At 35.6% G+C, this 13,118-nt stretch overlaps 1 protein-coding gene across 1 annotated transcript in view; it reads right to left on the bottom strand.

Annotated features, from left to right (window-relative positions):
• Positions 1-5,497: 5,497 nt before the first annotated feature.
• LOC136169421 (membrane cofactor protein-like) overlaps positions 5,498-13,118 on the bottom strand; it is a 30,253-nt gene continuing 22,632 nt past the window's right edge. Inside the window, exons 6-7 of the mRNA XM_065937178.1 lie at positions 12,497-12,679; positions 5,498-5,577 (exon numbers count right to left, since the gene is read on the bottom strand). Of these exons, the coding sequence (XP_065793250.1) occupies positions 5,498-5,577; positions 12,497-12,679 (263 nt within the window). The remainder of the gene's footprint in view (positions 5,578-12,496; positions 12,680-13,118) is intronic.

Genomic DNA, 13,118 nt, shown 5'->3' on the forward strand with positions numbered 1-13,118 from the left:
CCTTTTAAATAGATTCCAGGTACAGGATCCATCTTGTTAAACTCTCTAACAGGAACCTCCCTTTTCATTGTGATGTGTTATAGCTACCAGACCAGGTTACTGGGTACAGCTTATTAGGGGCTTCCTAAGTGGCTCAGTGGTAAAGAATCTGTCTGCCAATGCAGGACATGCAAGAGATAGGGTTCAATCCCTGGACTGGGAAGATCACCTGGAGGAGGAAATGGCAACCCACTCCAGCATTCTGGCAGGATTACAGCCCATGGGGTCACAATGAATTGGACATGACTTAGTGATTTAGCACACAAGCACATCAACACTATTGAAATTCACCAGATTAGAGAAAATTACCTACATGTGTCTATATATACCACCACTTAACATTTGTCATGGTATCTGCATTAATAAAATAATTGTAAATGTCAATTATTACTATTTGTGACACATTGCTTCTTCCCTACCTACAAATGATTGAACCATGATGTTTCCATATAGAAATCTAAGGTTTCATAATGCAGGTTATTAATAATCAAAATAATACCTAAATCCTCAAAGTCTTCAAGTGATGGTATTTCTTCAACAGGATTGGGATATCCTAGGGGAAAAAAATTGGAAGTAAGTTAAAAGGAAGACTAAATAAATCATAAAGATCTATAAATTCATTGCTGTTGGTTTTGTGCCTTTTCATAATTCATAATTATAATTTAATTTTCCTTATAAATTATATTAATGTTTATCATTCAAAGTTGCATCATTAAATATTATAACTTTTATTTTATCTTATATTATATTATTATATTCAATGCCATTAGCATTCTTCTGGTCTGTTGATAGCCCTGTGACTAACTCTATGTACAGCAAGCAAATTTATCATCAGCATACTCTTAAAATCAGCCTTGAATTCAACGTGATTCTAGATAAAGGAGGGCTTAAAAGTGATTTAGAAATTGCTCTGGAGTAGACTCCTCAACATAATACTGACCATTTATACAATACTCATAGCTAACATCATACTCAATATTGAACAACTAAAACTTTATTTTCAGGTCAAGAACAAGACAGAATTCCTGCATGTGCCACTTCAAGTCAACATAATATTGGAAGTTTGGGTCACAGTTATTATGCAGAAAAGAAATTAAAAATATCCAGATTGGAAGGAAAAAATAAAATGATCTGTTTATAGATGACATGATCTTTCACATAGAAAGTTCTCTAAAGATCACACATACATTCACACAAATGCACACAGTGCTAGAACTAGTACATTAATTCTGCAAAACTGAAGGACACAAAATCAACACACAAAACACAGTAGTATTTCTATACACTAACAATGAACAATCCAAAAAGGAAAGGAAACAAACAATTCAATTCACAATGGCATAAAAAATAATAAAATACTCAAATAAGTTTAACCAAGAAGATAAAAGACTTGTACATTGAAAACTATTTTAAAAATGCTGAAAGAGATGGCTAACAAACACATGAAAAGATGCTCAACATCACTCATTATCAGAGAAATGCAAATCAAAACCACAATGAGGTACCATTACACGCCAGTCAGGATGGCTGCTATCCCAAAGTCTACAAGCAATAAATGCTGGAGAGGGTGTGGAGAAAAGGGAACCCTCTTACATTGTTGGTGGGAATTAAAACTAGTACAGCCACTATGGAAAACAGAGTGGAGATTTCTTAAAAAACTGGAAATAGAACTGCCATATGACCCAGCAATACCACTTCTGGGCATACACACTGAGGAATCCAGATCTGAAAGAGACACGTATACACACCAAGGAAACCAGATCTGAAAGAGACACGTGCACCCCAATGTTCATCGCAGCACTGTTTATAATAGCCAGGACATGGAAGCAACCTAGATGCCCATCAGCAGATGAATGGATAAGGAAGCTGTAGTACATATACACCATGGAATATTACTCAGCTGTTAAAAAGAATTCATTTGAATCAGTACTAATGAGATGGATGAAATTGGAGCCCATTATACAGAGTGAAGTAAGCCAGAAAGATAAAGAGCATTACAGCATACTAACACATATACATGGAATTTAGAAAGATGGTAATGATAACCCTATATGCAAAACAGAAAAAGAGACACAGATGTACAGAACAGACTTTTGGACTCTGTGGGAGAAGGTGAGGGTGGGATGTTTCGAAACAACAGCATGTATATTATCTATGGTGAAACAGATCACCAGCCCAGGTTGGATGCATGAGACAAGTGCTCGGGCCTGGTGCACTGGGAGGACCCAGAGGAATCGGGTGGAGAGGGAGGTGGGAGGGGGGATCGGGATGGGGAATATGTGTAACTCTATGGCTGATTCATATCAATGTATGACAAAACCCACTGAAATGTTATGAAGTAATTAGCCTCCAACTAATAAATAAATAAATAAATAAATAAATAAAAAATAAAATAAAAAATGCTGAAAGAAAGTGAAGAAGATTTAAATAAATGAAGAAGATTTCAAAACTTACTAAAAAGCTACAATAATCAAGACAATACTAGTATACAGACAGACATACAGACCAATGGTATAGAATATAGGGCCCAGAAATAAACCCTTGCTTATATGGTTCAAGTGATTGTTCACAAGGGTGCTAAGAGCATTCAAAGGGGAAAGGGTAGCTTTTTCCGACAAATGATTTTCAGAAAACTGGATATCCATATGCAAAGAATGAAATTTGACATCTATGTTATACTATATACAAAAAGTAATTAAAAATGAATCAAAAAACAAAGGACATAGAACTATAAAAGTCTTAGAAGAAAATAAAGAGGACAATTTCATAATATTGAACTGGAAACGATTTCTTAGATGTGACATCAAAAGCACATGTAACAAAGAAAAATAGATATATCAGACTATATCAAAACTAAAAACTTTTGTGTATCAAAGGACACTATTAATAAAGTGAAAAGAAACTCATAGAATAAGCAGAAACATCTGCAAATAATAAACATGATAAGGGATTAATATCCAAAATACACCATACACTTCTAAAACTCAACAACACCACCAACAAAAAACCATTTTACAAATAGGCAAGAGACATGAATAGATATTTATCCAAAGAAGATACATAAATGGCCAAGTAGCACATGAAAACCTGCTCATATTGCTAATCATTAGGGAAATGCAAATAAAAGTCATGAGATACTACTTCACACCTGTTAACTAACATAGATAATTCCGGTTATTATAAAAACCAGAAATTAACATGTATTGGAAAAGAGGGCAAGAAATTAGAAACTTTTCACTGGTGGGAATGAAAATGGTGCAACCAATTTAAAACTTTTTTTTTTTTTTTAAACGGAGGACCGTATTTTCAGTTCCTCTGAAAATTAAACAAGAATTAACATATAACCCAATAATTCCACTCCATGGTATATACCCACCCCCAAAAATTCAAAACAGGGACTCCAAACAGATACTTAGATGCCAATATTCTGAGAGGCATCATTTAGAATTGTAAAAAGGTAAAAACAACCCAGTATCTATTGACAGATGAAATTACAAATAAAATGTGGTATATACAAACACTGGAATATTTTCAGCCATAAAAGGAATAAAGTTCGGATATAAGGTGGATGAGCTTTGAAGACATTATGCTAAGAGAATTAACCCAGACACAAAAAGACACATGCAAAATTCTAATTAAATGAGGTATCTCATTTAATTAGTGAGTTAAATTCATAGATACAGAAAGCAGAATAGAGGCTACTGAAGGTGGGATGATGGTGGAGAAAGAAGCATTATTGCTCACAATGGGTATAAAGTTTACTCCGAAGGGGTGAAAAGCTTTAGAGATAGTAGTGATGGTTGTTCACCAATGTGAATACATTTAATGCTACTAAATTGGCTGAAGAGGTATGAAAAATTAAATAAATGTTGATCTCAAAACACTTGGGAGAAAAGACAAGTTATTCAACAAATGGTGTCACTTTGCCATTGGATGGGGGTTGGGTGGAGTGAAGAGGGATCCAATCTCATTTCATATCATAATAAATTTCAGATGTACCAAAGAATGCAATCAGTATGCATGACTGATATGTTTATATAATTTTGGCATGGGGAAATCCTGAAGCTTTTATAAGAAAGACACAACAGTAATAGCCTATCAGACAAAAGATCCATACATCCAGTTACCTATTAATACACAACTTTTGCACACGTAAGTGGCCTCTGATAGGAGAATAGTTAAATAAAATATAACAGTGCATATTAAAATCATCATTTAAAAGGATAAGAATAACTCAAACTATAATCCCAATACAAGACATTAAGTAGAAAAATGCAAGTTTCAGAAAAATGTGAACAGTATGGTGTCATTTTTGCTTAAGAAAAAAAGAAACAGACATCAAATTAAATGTGTAGCTACACATGTAAGGATTTTGATATATAGAAATAGATACAAAGACACCTTAAACTATTTTTGTTTTTAGCTTTAATTTTTAAAATTTTCTTAAAATTATGAAAGCATAAAAACACATTTTCAGGAGACTTGGCAAATACAGAACAAAGTTACATATAATTCTACTATATATTATAACTTTTTAAGTAGATAAATTAAGATTTTTAGTTGGAGTTTCAATATCAAAATCTCAAAAGTTAATAGGATGATTAGACAGAAAAGTAGAAGGATATAGTAGACCTGAAAAGCACTATGAACCAGTTCAATGTAATTAAATTTATATAATATTCACACAAAGGCAGGATACAAATTCTATTCAAGTTCCCATAGACTATAAACCAGGAGACACTGGAACATATTCAATGACATAAAACAAGGTGAAAAATTTCATGGTTTAAAAGTATTGAAATCATACAGAGTCTATTCTATTATTATTGTGGAATTATGCTAGAAATCATTATCAAAAGATATTTGAAAATAACCTGCATAGTTTCAAGCGCAATGTGACATTTACCAAGAGAATTTTTTGACTTAGCCATTTGAAAGCCTCAGTGAAATTAAGACAAAAAACAAGAAGGCAATTGCAGAGAAGAAAGTATTTAAATGAGAAACTGATATCAAAATGAGAAATTAATTTCAAAGATACTTTAAAAAGCCAATTAATCTGGAAATGTTTACTTTTATATGAGGAAGACACCCTAAACTATTAAGAGTGATAATAGTAATAGGCTATAGAAAGATAAGAAGAACTCACCTTTTACTCTGTATACATTGGTAATATTTAAAAACATATATTCATATATAAAACTAGTGACTAGTGAAAGCAAAGCAAAATAAATAAAAAATAAACTAACAACCCTCGGAAAAAACTTCATATTAAAGGATTTTATAAGTTCAAATGAACAATAAAAAATATTTTAGAAACTTAATAGAAAAATGAACAAAAATCATGAATAAATGCAGACAATAAAAAGTTCAGTCTCACTGATAATTAAAGTAATGCAAAGTAAAATAAAACATATGATTTTGCACCCACATACAGCAACTTTTGCACCTTATAAAGCTCTTAACTAGAAATAGGATAAAGAATTACTGAACCTGGATATTGTGAAAGTGGAGTCTTTGTTGGATGAGTTGGCCTGTAACCTGGAAAAATAAATTTGACTCCATTCACCAGACATATCAATACAAAATTATGAATTTAATTTTCATTTTTATTCTTTAAAAATTATATCTTAAATAAAAACATAGACTCAGAACTTTGCACTTCTCTTTCTGGGTTTAACCTAAATAAATATTTGCACAAGTACATAAGCGTGTATGTATAGAAAGTTCACTACAACTGAGTATTTTATAATGAACATCCTAGTAGATAATTAACTAATAATAAACCATAAAATTTATGTGTTATCTAAAAAAATCCAGGTAGTACCATATTCTATACTTCTTTTTCACTAAGGATTTCTTGGACATTTGTTCACAATTGCACATTTAGATCTGACTTGACACCATTAACTCAGATGACCATTATATCTACTACTGTGGGCAGGAATCCCTTAGAAGAAATGGAGTAGCCATCATAGTCAACAAGAGTCTGAAACGCAGTACTTGAATGCAGTCTCAAAAATGACAGAATGATCTCCGTTTGTTTCCAAGGCAAAACATTCAACACCACGGTGATCCAAGTCTACGCCCCAACCAATAGTGTTGAAGAAGCTGAAGTTGAATGGTTCTGTGAAAACCTACAAGACTTTCTAGAACTAACATCCCAAAAAGATGTCCTTTTCACTATAGGGGATTGGAATGCAAAAGTAGGAAGTCAAGAAACACCTGGAGTAACAGGCAAATTTGGCCTTGGGAGTACAGAATGAAGCAGGGCAAAGGCTAACAGAGTTCTGCCAAGAAAACGCACTGGTCATAGCAAACACCCTCTTCCTACAAAAAAGAGAAGACTCTACACATAGACATCACCAGATGCTCAACACTGAAATCAGACTGATTATATTCTTTGCAGCCAAAAATGGAGAAGCTCTATACAGTCAGCAAAAATAAGACAGGGAGCTGACTGTGGCTCAGATCATGAACTCTTTATTGCTAAATTCAGACTGAAATTGAAGAAAGTGGGGAAAACCACTAGACCATTCAGGTATGACCTAAATCATATCCCTTATGATTAAACAGTGGAAGTGAGAAAAAGATTTAAGGGACTAAATCTGATAGAGAGCCTGATGAACTATGGACAGAGGTTCGGGACATTGTACAGGAAACAGGAATCAAGACCATCCCCAAGAAAAAGAAATGCAAAAGAGCAAAATGGCTGTCTGAGGAGGCCTTACAAATAGTTGTGAAAAGAAGAGAAGCAAAAAGCAAAGGAGAAAAGGAAAGATATACCCATTTGAATGCAGAGTTACAAAGAATAGCAAGGAGAGATAAGAAAGCCTTCCTCAGCGATCAATGCAAAGAAATAGAGGAAAACAATAGAATGGGAAAGACTAGAAATCTCTTCAAGAAAATTAGAGATACCAAGGGAACATTTCATGCAAAGATGGGCTCAATAAAGGACAGAAATGGTATGGACCTAACAGAAGCAGAAGATACTCAGAAGAGGTGGCAAGAATACACAGAAGAACTGTACAAAAAAGATCTTCATGACCCAGATAATCACGATGGTATGATCATTCACACTCACCTAGAGCCAGCCATCCTGGAATGTGAAGTCAAGTGGGCCTTAGGAAGCATCGCTACAAACAAAGCTAGCGGAGGTGATGGAATTCCAGTTGAGCTATTTCAAATTCTAAAAGATGATGCTGTGGAAGTGCCACACTCAATATGCCAGCAAATTTGGAAAACTCAGCAGTGGCCACAGGACTGGAAAAGGTCAGGTTTCATTCCAATCCCAAAGAAAGGCAATGCCAAAAAATGCTCAAACCACTGCACAATTGCACTCATCTCACATGCTAGTAAAGTAATGCTCAAAATTCTCCAAGCCAGGCTTCAATAATACATGAACTGTGAACGTCCAGATGTTCAAGCTGGTTATACAAAAGGCAGAGGAACCAGATCAAATTGCCAACCTTTGCTGTATCATCAAAAAAGCAAGAGAGTTAAAAAAAAAAAATCTACTTCTGCTTTATTGACTATGCCAAAGCCTTTGACTGTGGATCACAATAGACTGTGGAAAATTCTGAAAGAGATGGGAATACCAGACCACTTGAGCTGCCTCTCGAGAAACATGTATGCAGGTCAGGAAGCAACAGTTAGAACTGGACATGGAACAACAGACTGGTTCCAAATAGGAAAAAGAGTCCGTCAAGGCTGTATATTGTCACCCTGCTTATTTAACTTATATGCAGAGTACATCATGAGAAACACTAGGCTGGAGGAAGCACAAGCTGGAATCAAGATTGCCAGGAGAAATATCAATAACCTCAGATATGCAGATGACACCACCCTTATGGCAGAAGTGAAGAAGAACTAAAGAGCCTCTTGATGAAAGTGAAAGAGGAGAGTGAAAAAGTTGGCTTAAAGCTCAACATTCAGAAAACTAAGATCATGGGCATCTGGTCCCATTACTTCATGGCAAATAGATGGAGAAACAGTGGCTGACTTTATATTTTTGGGGCTCCAAAATCACTGCAGATGGTGATTGCAGTCATGAAATTAAAAGATGCTCACTCCTTGGGAGGAAAGTTATGACCAACCTAGACAGCATATTAAAAAACAGAGATATTACTTTGTCCACAAAGGTCCATCTAGTCAAGGCTATGGTTTTTCTAGTAGTCATGTATGGATGTGAGAGTTGGACTATAAAGAAAGCTGAGTGCAGAAGAATTGATGCTTTTGAAGTGTGGTGTTGGAGAAGACTCTTGAGAGTCCCTTGGACTGCAAGGAGATCCAACCTAAAGTCCCTCCTAAAGGAAATCAGTCCTGAATATTCATTGGAATGACTGATGTTGAAGCTGAAACTCCAATACTTTGCCCACTTGATGCAAAGAGCTGACTCATTGGAAAAGACCCTGATTCTGGGAAAGATTGAGGGCAGGAGGAGAAGGGGACGGCAGAGGATGAGATGATTGGATGGCATCACCGACTCAATGGACATGGGTTTGGGTAGACTCCAGGAGTTGGTGATGGACAGGGAGGCCAGGCGTCTGGTTTTATAGGGTCACAAAGAGTCAGACATGACTGAGTGACTGAACTGACTAAAACCATTATATAATGCTAGTGATCCTTTTGTTCAAGTCTTTCTCTAATTGAGGATAAAAAATGACTGACAATCCTATAAGGAGAGTTTATTTTTTATTAAAAGAGGAAAGATCCCTGTAGTCTTTTCACATGCTTTTTCTCACAAATTATTCACCTCTTCTTCACACAGTAAACTGTATGAGTGTTTTAAAAATCCTTGATTATTGTTCAGTTACTTTGATCACATTTGACTCTTTGCCAGTTTGTAGACAGCAGCATGCCAGGCCCCCCTGTCCTTCACTGCCTCCTGGAGTTTGCTCAGATTCATATTCATTGAGTTGGTGATGCCATCCAAGCATCTCATCCTCTGTCTTCCCCTTCTCCTCCTGCCTTCAATCTTTCCCAGCATCAGGATCTTTCCCAATGAGTCAGCTCTTTGCATCAGGTGGCCAAAGTATTGGAGTATCAGCTTCAGCATCAACAGCATCATTCCTTCCAATGAATACTTAGGGTTGATTTCCTTTAGGATGGACTAGTTTGATCTCCTTGCTGTCCGAGACTCCAAGAGTCCTCCCAGCACCACAATTCAAAAGCATCAATTCTTCAGCATTCAACTTTCTTTATGGTCCAACTCTTACATCTGTACACAGCTACTGGAAAAACCATAACTTTGACTATATGGATCTTTGTGGCCAAAGGGATGTCTCTGATTTTTAATACACTGTCTAGGCTTGTCATAGCTTTTCTTTCAAGGAGCAAGCATCTTAATTTCATGGCTGCAGTCACTGTCCACAGTGATTTTGGAACTGAAGAAAATAAAATCTGTCACTGCTTCTACTTTTACCCCTTCTATTTGCCACGAAGTGGTGAGACCGGATGCCAAGATATTAGTTTTTTGAATGTTGAATTTTAAGCCAGCTTTTTTACTCTCCTCTTTCAATTTTACCAAGAGGCTCTTTAGTTCCTCTTCACTTTCTACCATTAGAGTGGTATCATCTGCATATCTTAAGTTGTTGATACTTTTCTCAGCAATCTCGATCCCAGCTTGTGATTCATCCAGCCTAGCATTTTGCATGATGTGATCTTTGTAGAATTTAAATAAGCAGGGCATCAATACATAGCCTTGTTGTACTCCTTTCCCAATTTTGAACCATTCTATTGTTCCATGTCCAGTTCTAACTGTTGCTTCTTGCCCTACATACAGGTTTCTCAGGAGGCAGGTAAGGTGGTCTGGTGTTCCTATCTTTTTAAGCATTTCGCACAGTTTGTTGTGATTCACACATCAAAGTCTTTAGCATAGTCAGTGAACCAGTAGATGCTTTCCTAGAATCCCCTTGCTCTGTATGATGCAACGGATGCTGGCAATTTGATCTCTGGTTTGTCTGCCTTTTCTAAACCCAGCTTGTACATCTGGAAGTTTTCATTTCACATATGCTGAAGCTTAGCTTGAAGGATTTTGAGCATTACCTTGCTAGCATGTGAAATGAGCACACTTGTAGGATGGTTTGAACATTCGTGGCATCGTCTTTCTTTAGGATTGAAATGAAAACTGACCTTTGCCAGTGGCCACCGATGAGTTTTCCAAATTTGCTGACATGTTGAGGGCAGCACTTTAACAGTCACATCTTTTAGAACTTTAAATAGCTCAGTTGGAATTCCATCACCTCCATTAGATTTGTTCATATAATGCTTCTTGACGCCCACTTGACTTCACACCCCAGGATGTCTGGCTCTAGGTGAGTCACGGCAGGATTGTGGTTATTCAGGTCATTAAGACCTTTGTTTGTACAGTTCTTCTCTGTAATCTTGCTACCTCTTCTTTATCTCTTCTGCTTCTGTTAGGTCCTCGTCATTTGTGTCCTTTATTGTGTGCATCCTTGCATGATATGTTCCGTTGATATCTCCAATATTCTTGAAGAGATCGCTAGTCTTTCCCGTTCTATTGTTTCCCTCTTTGCATTGTTCTCTTAAGAAGGCCTTCTTATCTCTCCTTGCTATTCTCTGGAACTCTGCATTCAGTTGGATAGATCTTTCCTTTTCTCCCTTGCCTTTAGCTTCTCTTCTTTTCTTGGCTATTTGTAAAGCCTCCTCAGACAATCACTTTGCCATCTTGTGTTGTTTTTCTTCTTATGAAATGTTTATGGTCAACTTTTAAAAAGATATCTCAACAAACACTGTATACGCCACAGTGCATAGTCTCACTAACCATATGAGCAAACATGGATGGGCCAATGAGTATAGATTTCAATAAAATATTTACATAAAATATATATTTATATATTATATATGTATATAATTTTATAATTTACATAGCATATAAATATATTTATATATAAATATATGAGATATACATATATATATATATATATATATATATATATCTCATCCATCAGAAAAACATATTTCTCCCCACAAAGCTTCATAGCAAAGTACTCGAAGTACTCACCAAAGTACTCAAAGAGGCTACTGGGTACCAGGTTTATAGGAATTACAAAAAGGAGTTCTACTTTCCATGTTAACATGAAAAATGCCCCTCAGTACTTTAAAATACTTGGACAACAAGAAACAAATTACAAGCCAGTAAGTGACATTTGTTTGCGTCAACAGACAACAGGAAACTAGAACCCACAGAAATGATGTTATTTGACTGAGCAGAGCCCGGCTAGGACCCTCAGAGCATTCCGCCCAGGCTAACCCTCTTCCGAGTGTTCCTCTCGTCTCTCGCTTCTGATGCAACTGAATAGAAGCAGCCAGAGAAAGCAGCCCTGAAATTAGGAAGACGATTTCTTCCACCGTATCAAATAGTCTCTTAAGTCTTAGGAAGAGCAGCTGACATATAGTCCCTGCCAGAAATCCTCCACGTCATTTCAGTAAGTAAGGACTTTTCCTGTTTTTCAGTTGTTAAGAAATTTACTTTCTGTTGCCAAATAAAAATGTCCAGGAAACAGAAAAATAATAATTGTATGAGATGGGAATGATGGGGGTGGTAGAAATACTGGTATTATTCTGATGACAGCAGAAATTACCCAGTTTTATGAAAAGAACCAAGATGGCTGCAGTCTGGAAAATGAAACATAGTCTTGGATCTGGAAAATATTCTGTAAATGTGATGCTGGAAGTCATACAAGCTACCTTTTTAAGAGCTTTCTAAATGCCAGGCACTGTGCTACAGGGCTTTAAATGGACCTGTTTTAACTTTGCTTTCACCTTTACATGGAAATAAACATATGTAAAGTTTGCATAACCTGCCCAAGCTCACGCACCTGTTGATATCTGCAGACGACAACAAATACTTTTAGAATAACTATAACTAAATGGCTGTAAATATGTTGTTCTTCTTTTTATTACTGAAAATGATGAATGAGTGTAAACCGTATGAATTTAAAGAGTTTTTTGTAAAATATAAGCAAGAAGATACTAAATCTGAATGGCTCAAAATTGTGAGCTTTGTATTGAGAGAAATCACCATTGAAAAAGAAATAATCTAGGGCCAACCAGTTGAGATTACAGCTTTCATTTCATTTATATGAATTATGCTTCTCATTCTTTTCTTGACTTAAATAGGTAAAAATTCTAATGCTCCAGTTTACTTTGAAAGATGGTTCCCCATTTATTTTTATACATAAAAATACTGAGCAAGAGAAATAAATACTCCTGCATTATTTGCTAACGTAACGTGCTAAGACTCCATAAAAACATACCAAATCACAATAGAATTCTATGTAAATTCTGACATAACATCTGCGATGGAAAAAGGTACAAGACAAAGTTAAATACTAAGATTTTTTTCAATTATTCTTATCAATTATTATCAATTTTTTAAATTAGTCTTAAAAACTAAAAGATAAAATTAGAAAAAGCAAAAAGACAACACTTGTACCTTTAATACATGTTGGTATCTCAGGTTCCCAAGTATCATTACCACCACAGAACACTAGGTTGCTGCCATTAAGGTAAAAACCCTGGAGGCATTCAAACACCACCACTGATTGGTACGAAAATTTTTCTCTACTTCCTGACACCATTATTCCATGTTCAAGAAATGGTCGTTCACATTTGACAACTGGAAAGTGGAGAAATTCCAGAATTAATAAAAAGCTGCTTCCACACAGGACCAGAAAAACTAGTGCAAAGTGGGAAGAAAGAGGTCAGCAATAAAAAGCAAGATGCTAATTGGAAAAAAAAAAAAAAAAAAAGACTTCATTTGTGCATTTGAATTCCAGGAAAACAGATTTAGAAAAACAACATTTTTCCATTTAGAAGAAACTATCATTATAGCTTATTGGCTTTCTACATTTTTTGTATGTTGATCCTATATTTTGTGACCATGCTAAAACATCAGTCTTTAAGACAATCATGTTGTAAGTGAATACGGACTATTTTATTTCTCTCTTCCCAACATTGTTCAGTCATTCAGTTGTGTCTGACTCTTTGTGACCCCATGGACTGTGGCATGCCAGACTTCCCTTCTATATTCAGTAAGGATCTTGTTTATAATTTTC

This window comes from Muntiacus reevesi, chromosome 5, assembly GCF_963930625.1.
Source record: "Muntiacus reevesi chromosome 5, mMunRee1.1, whole genome shotgun sequence".
NCBI classification, from domain to species: domain Eukaryota; kingdom Metazoa; phylum Chordata; class Mammalia; order Artiodactyla; family Cervidae; genus Muntiacus; species Muntiacus reevesi.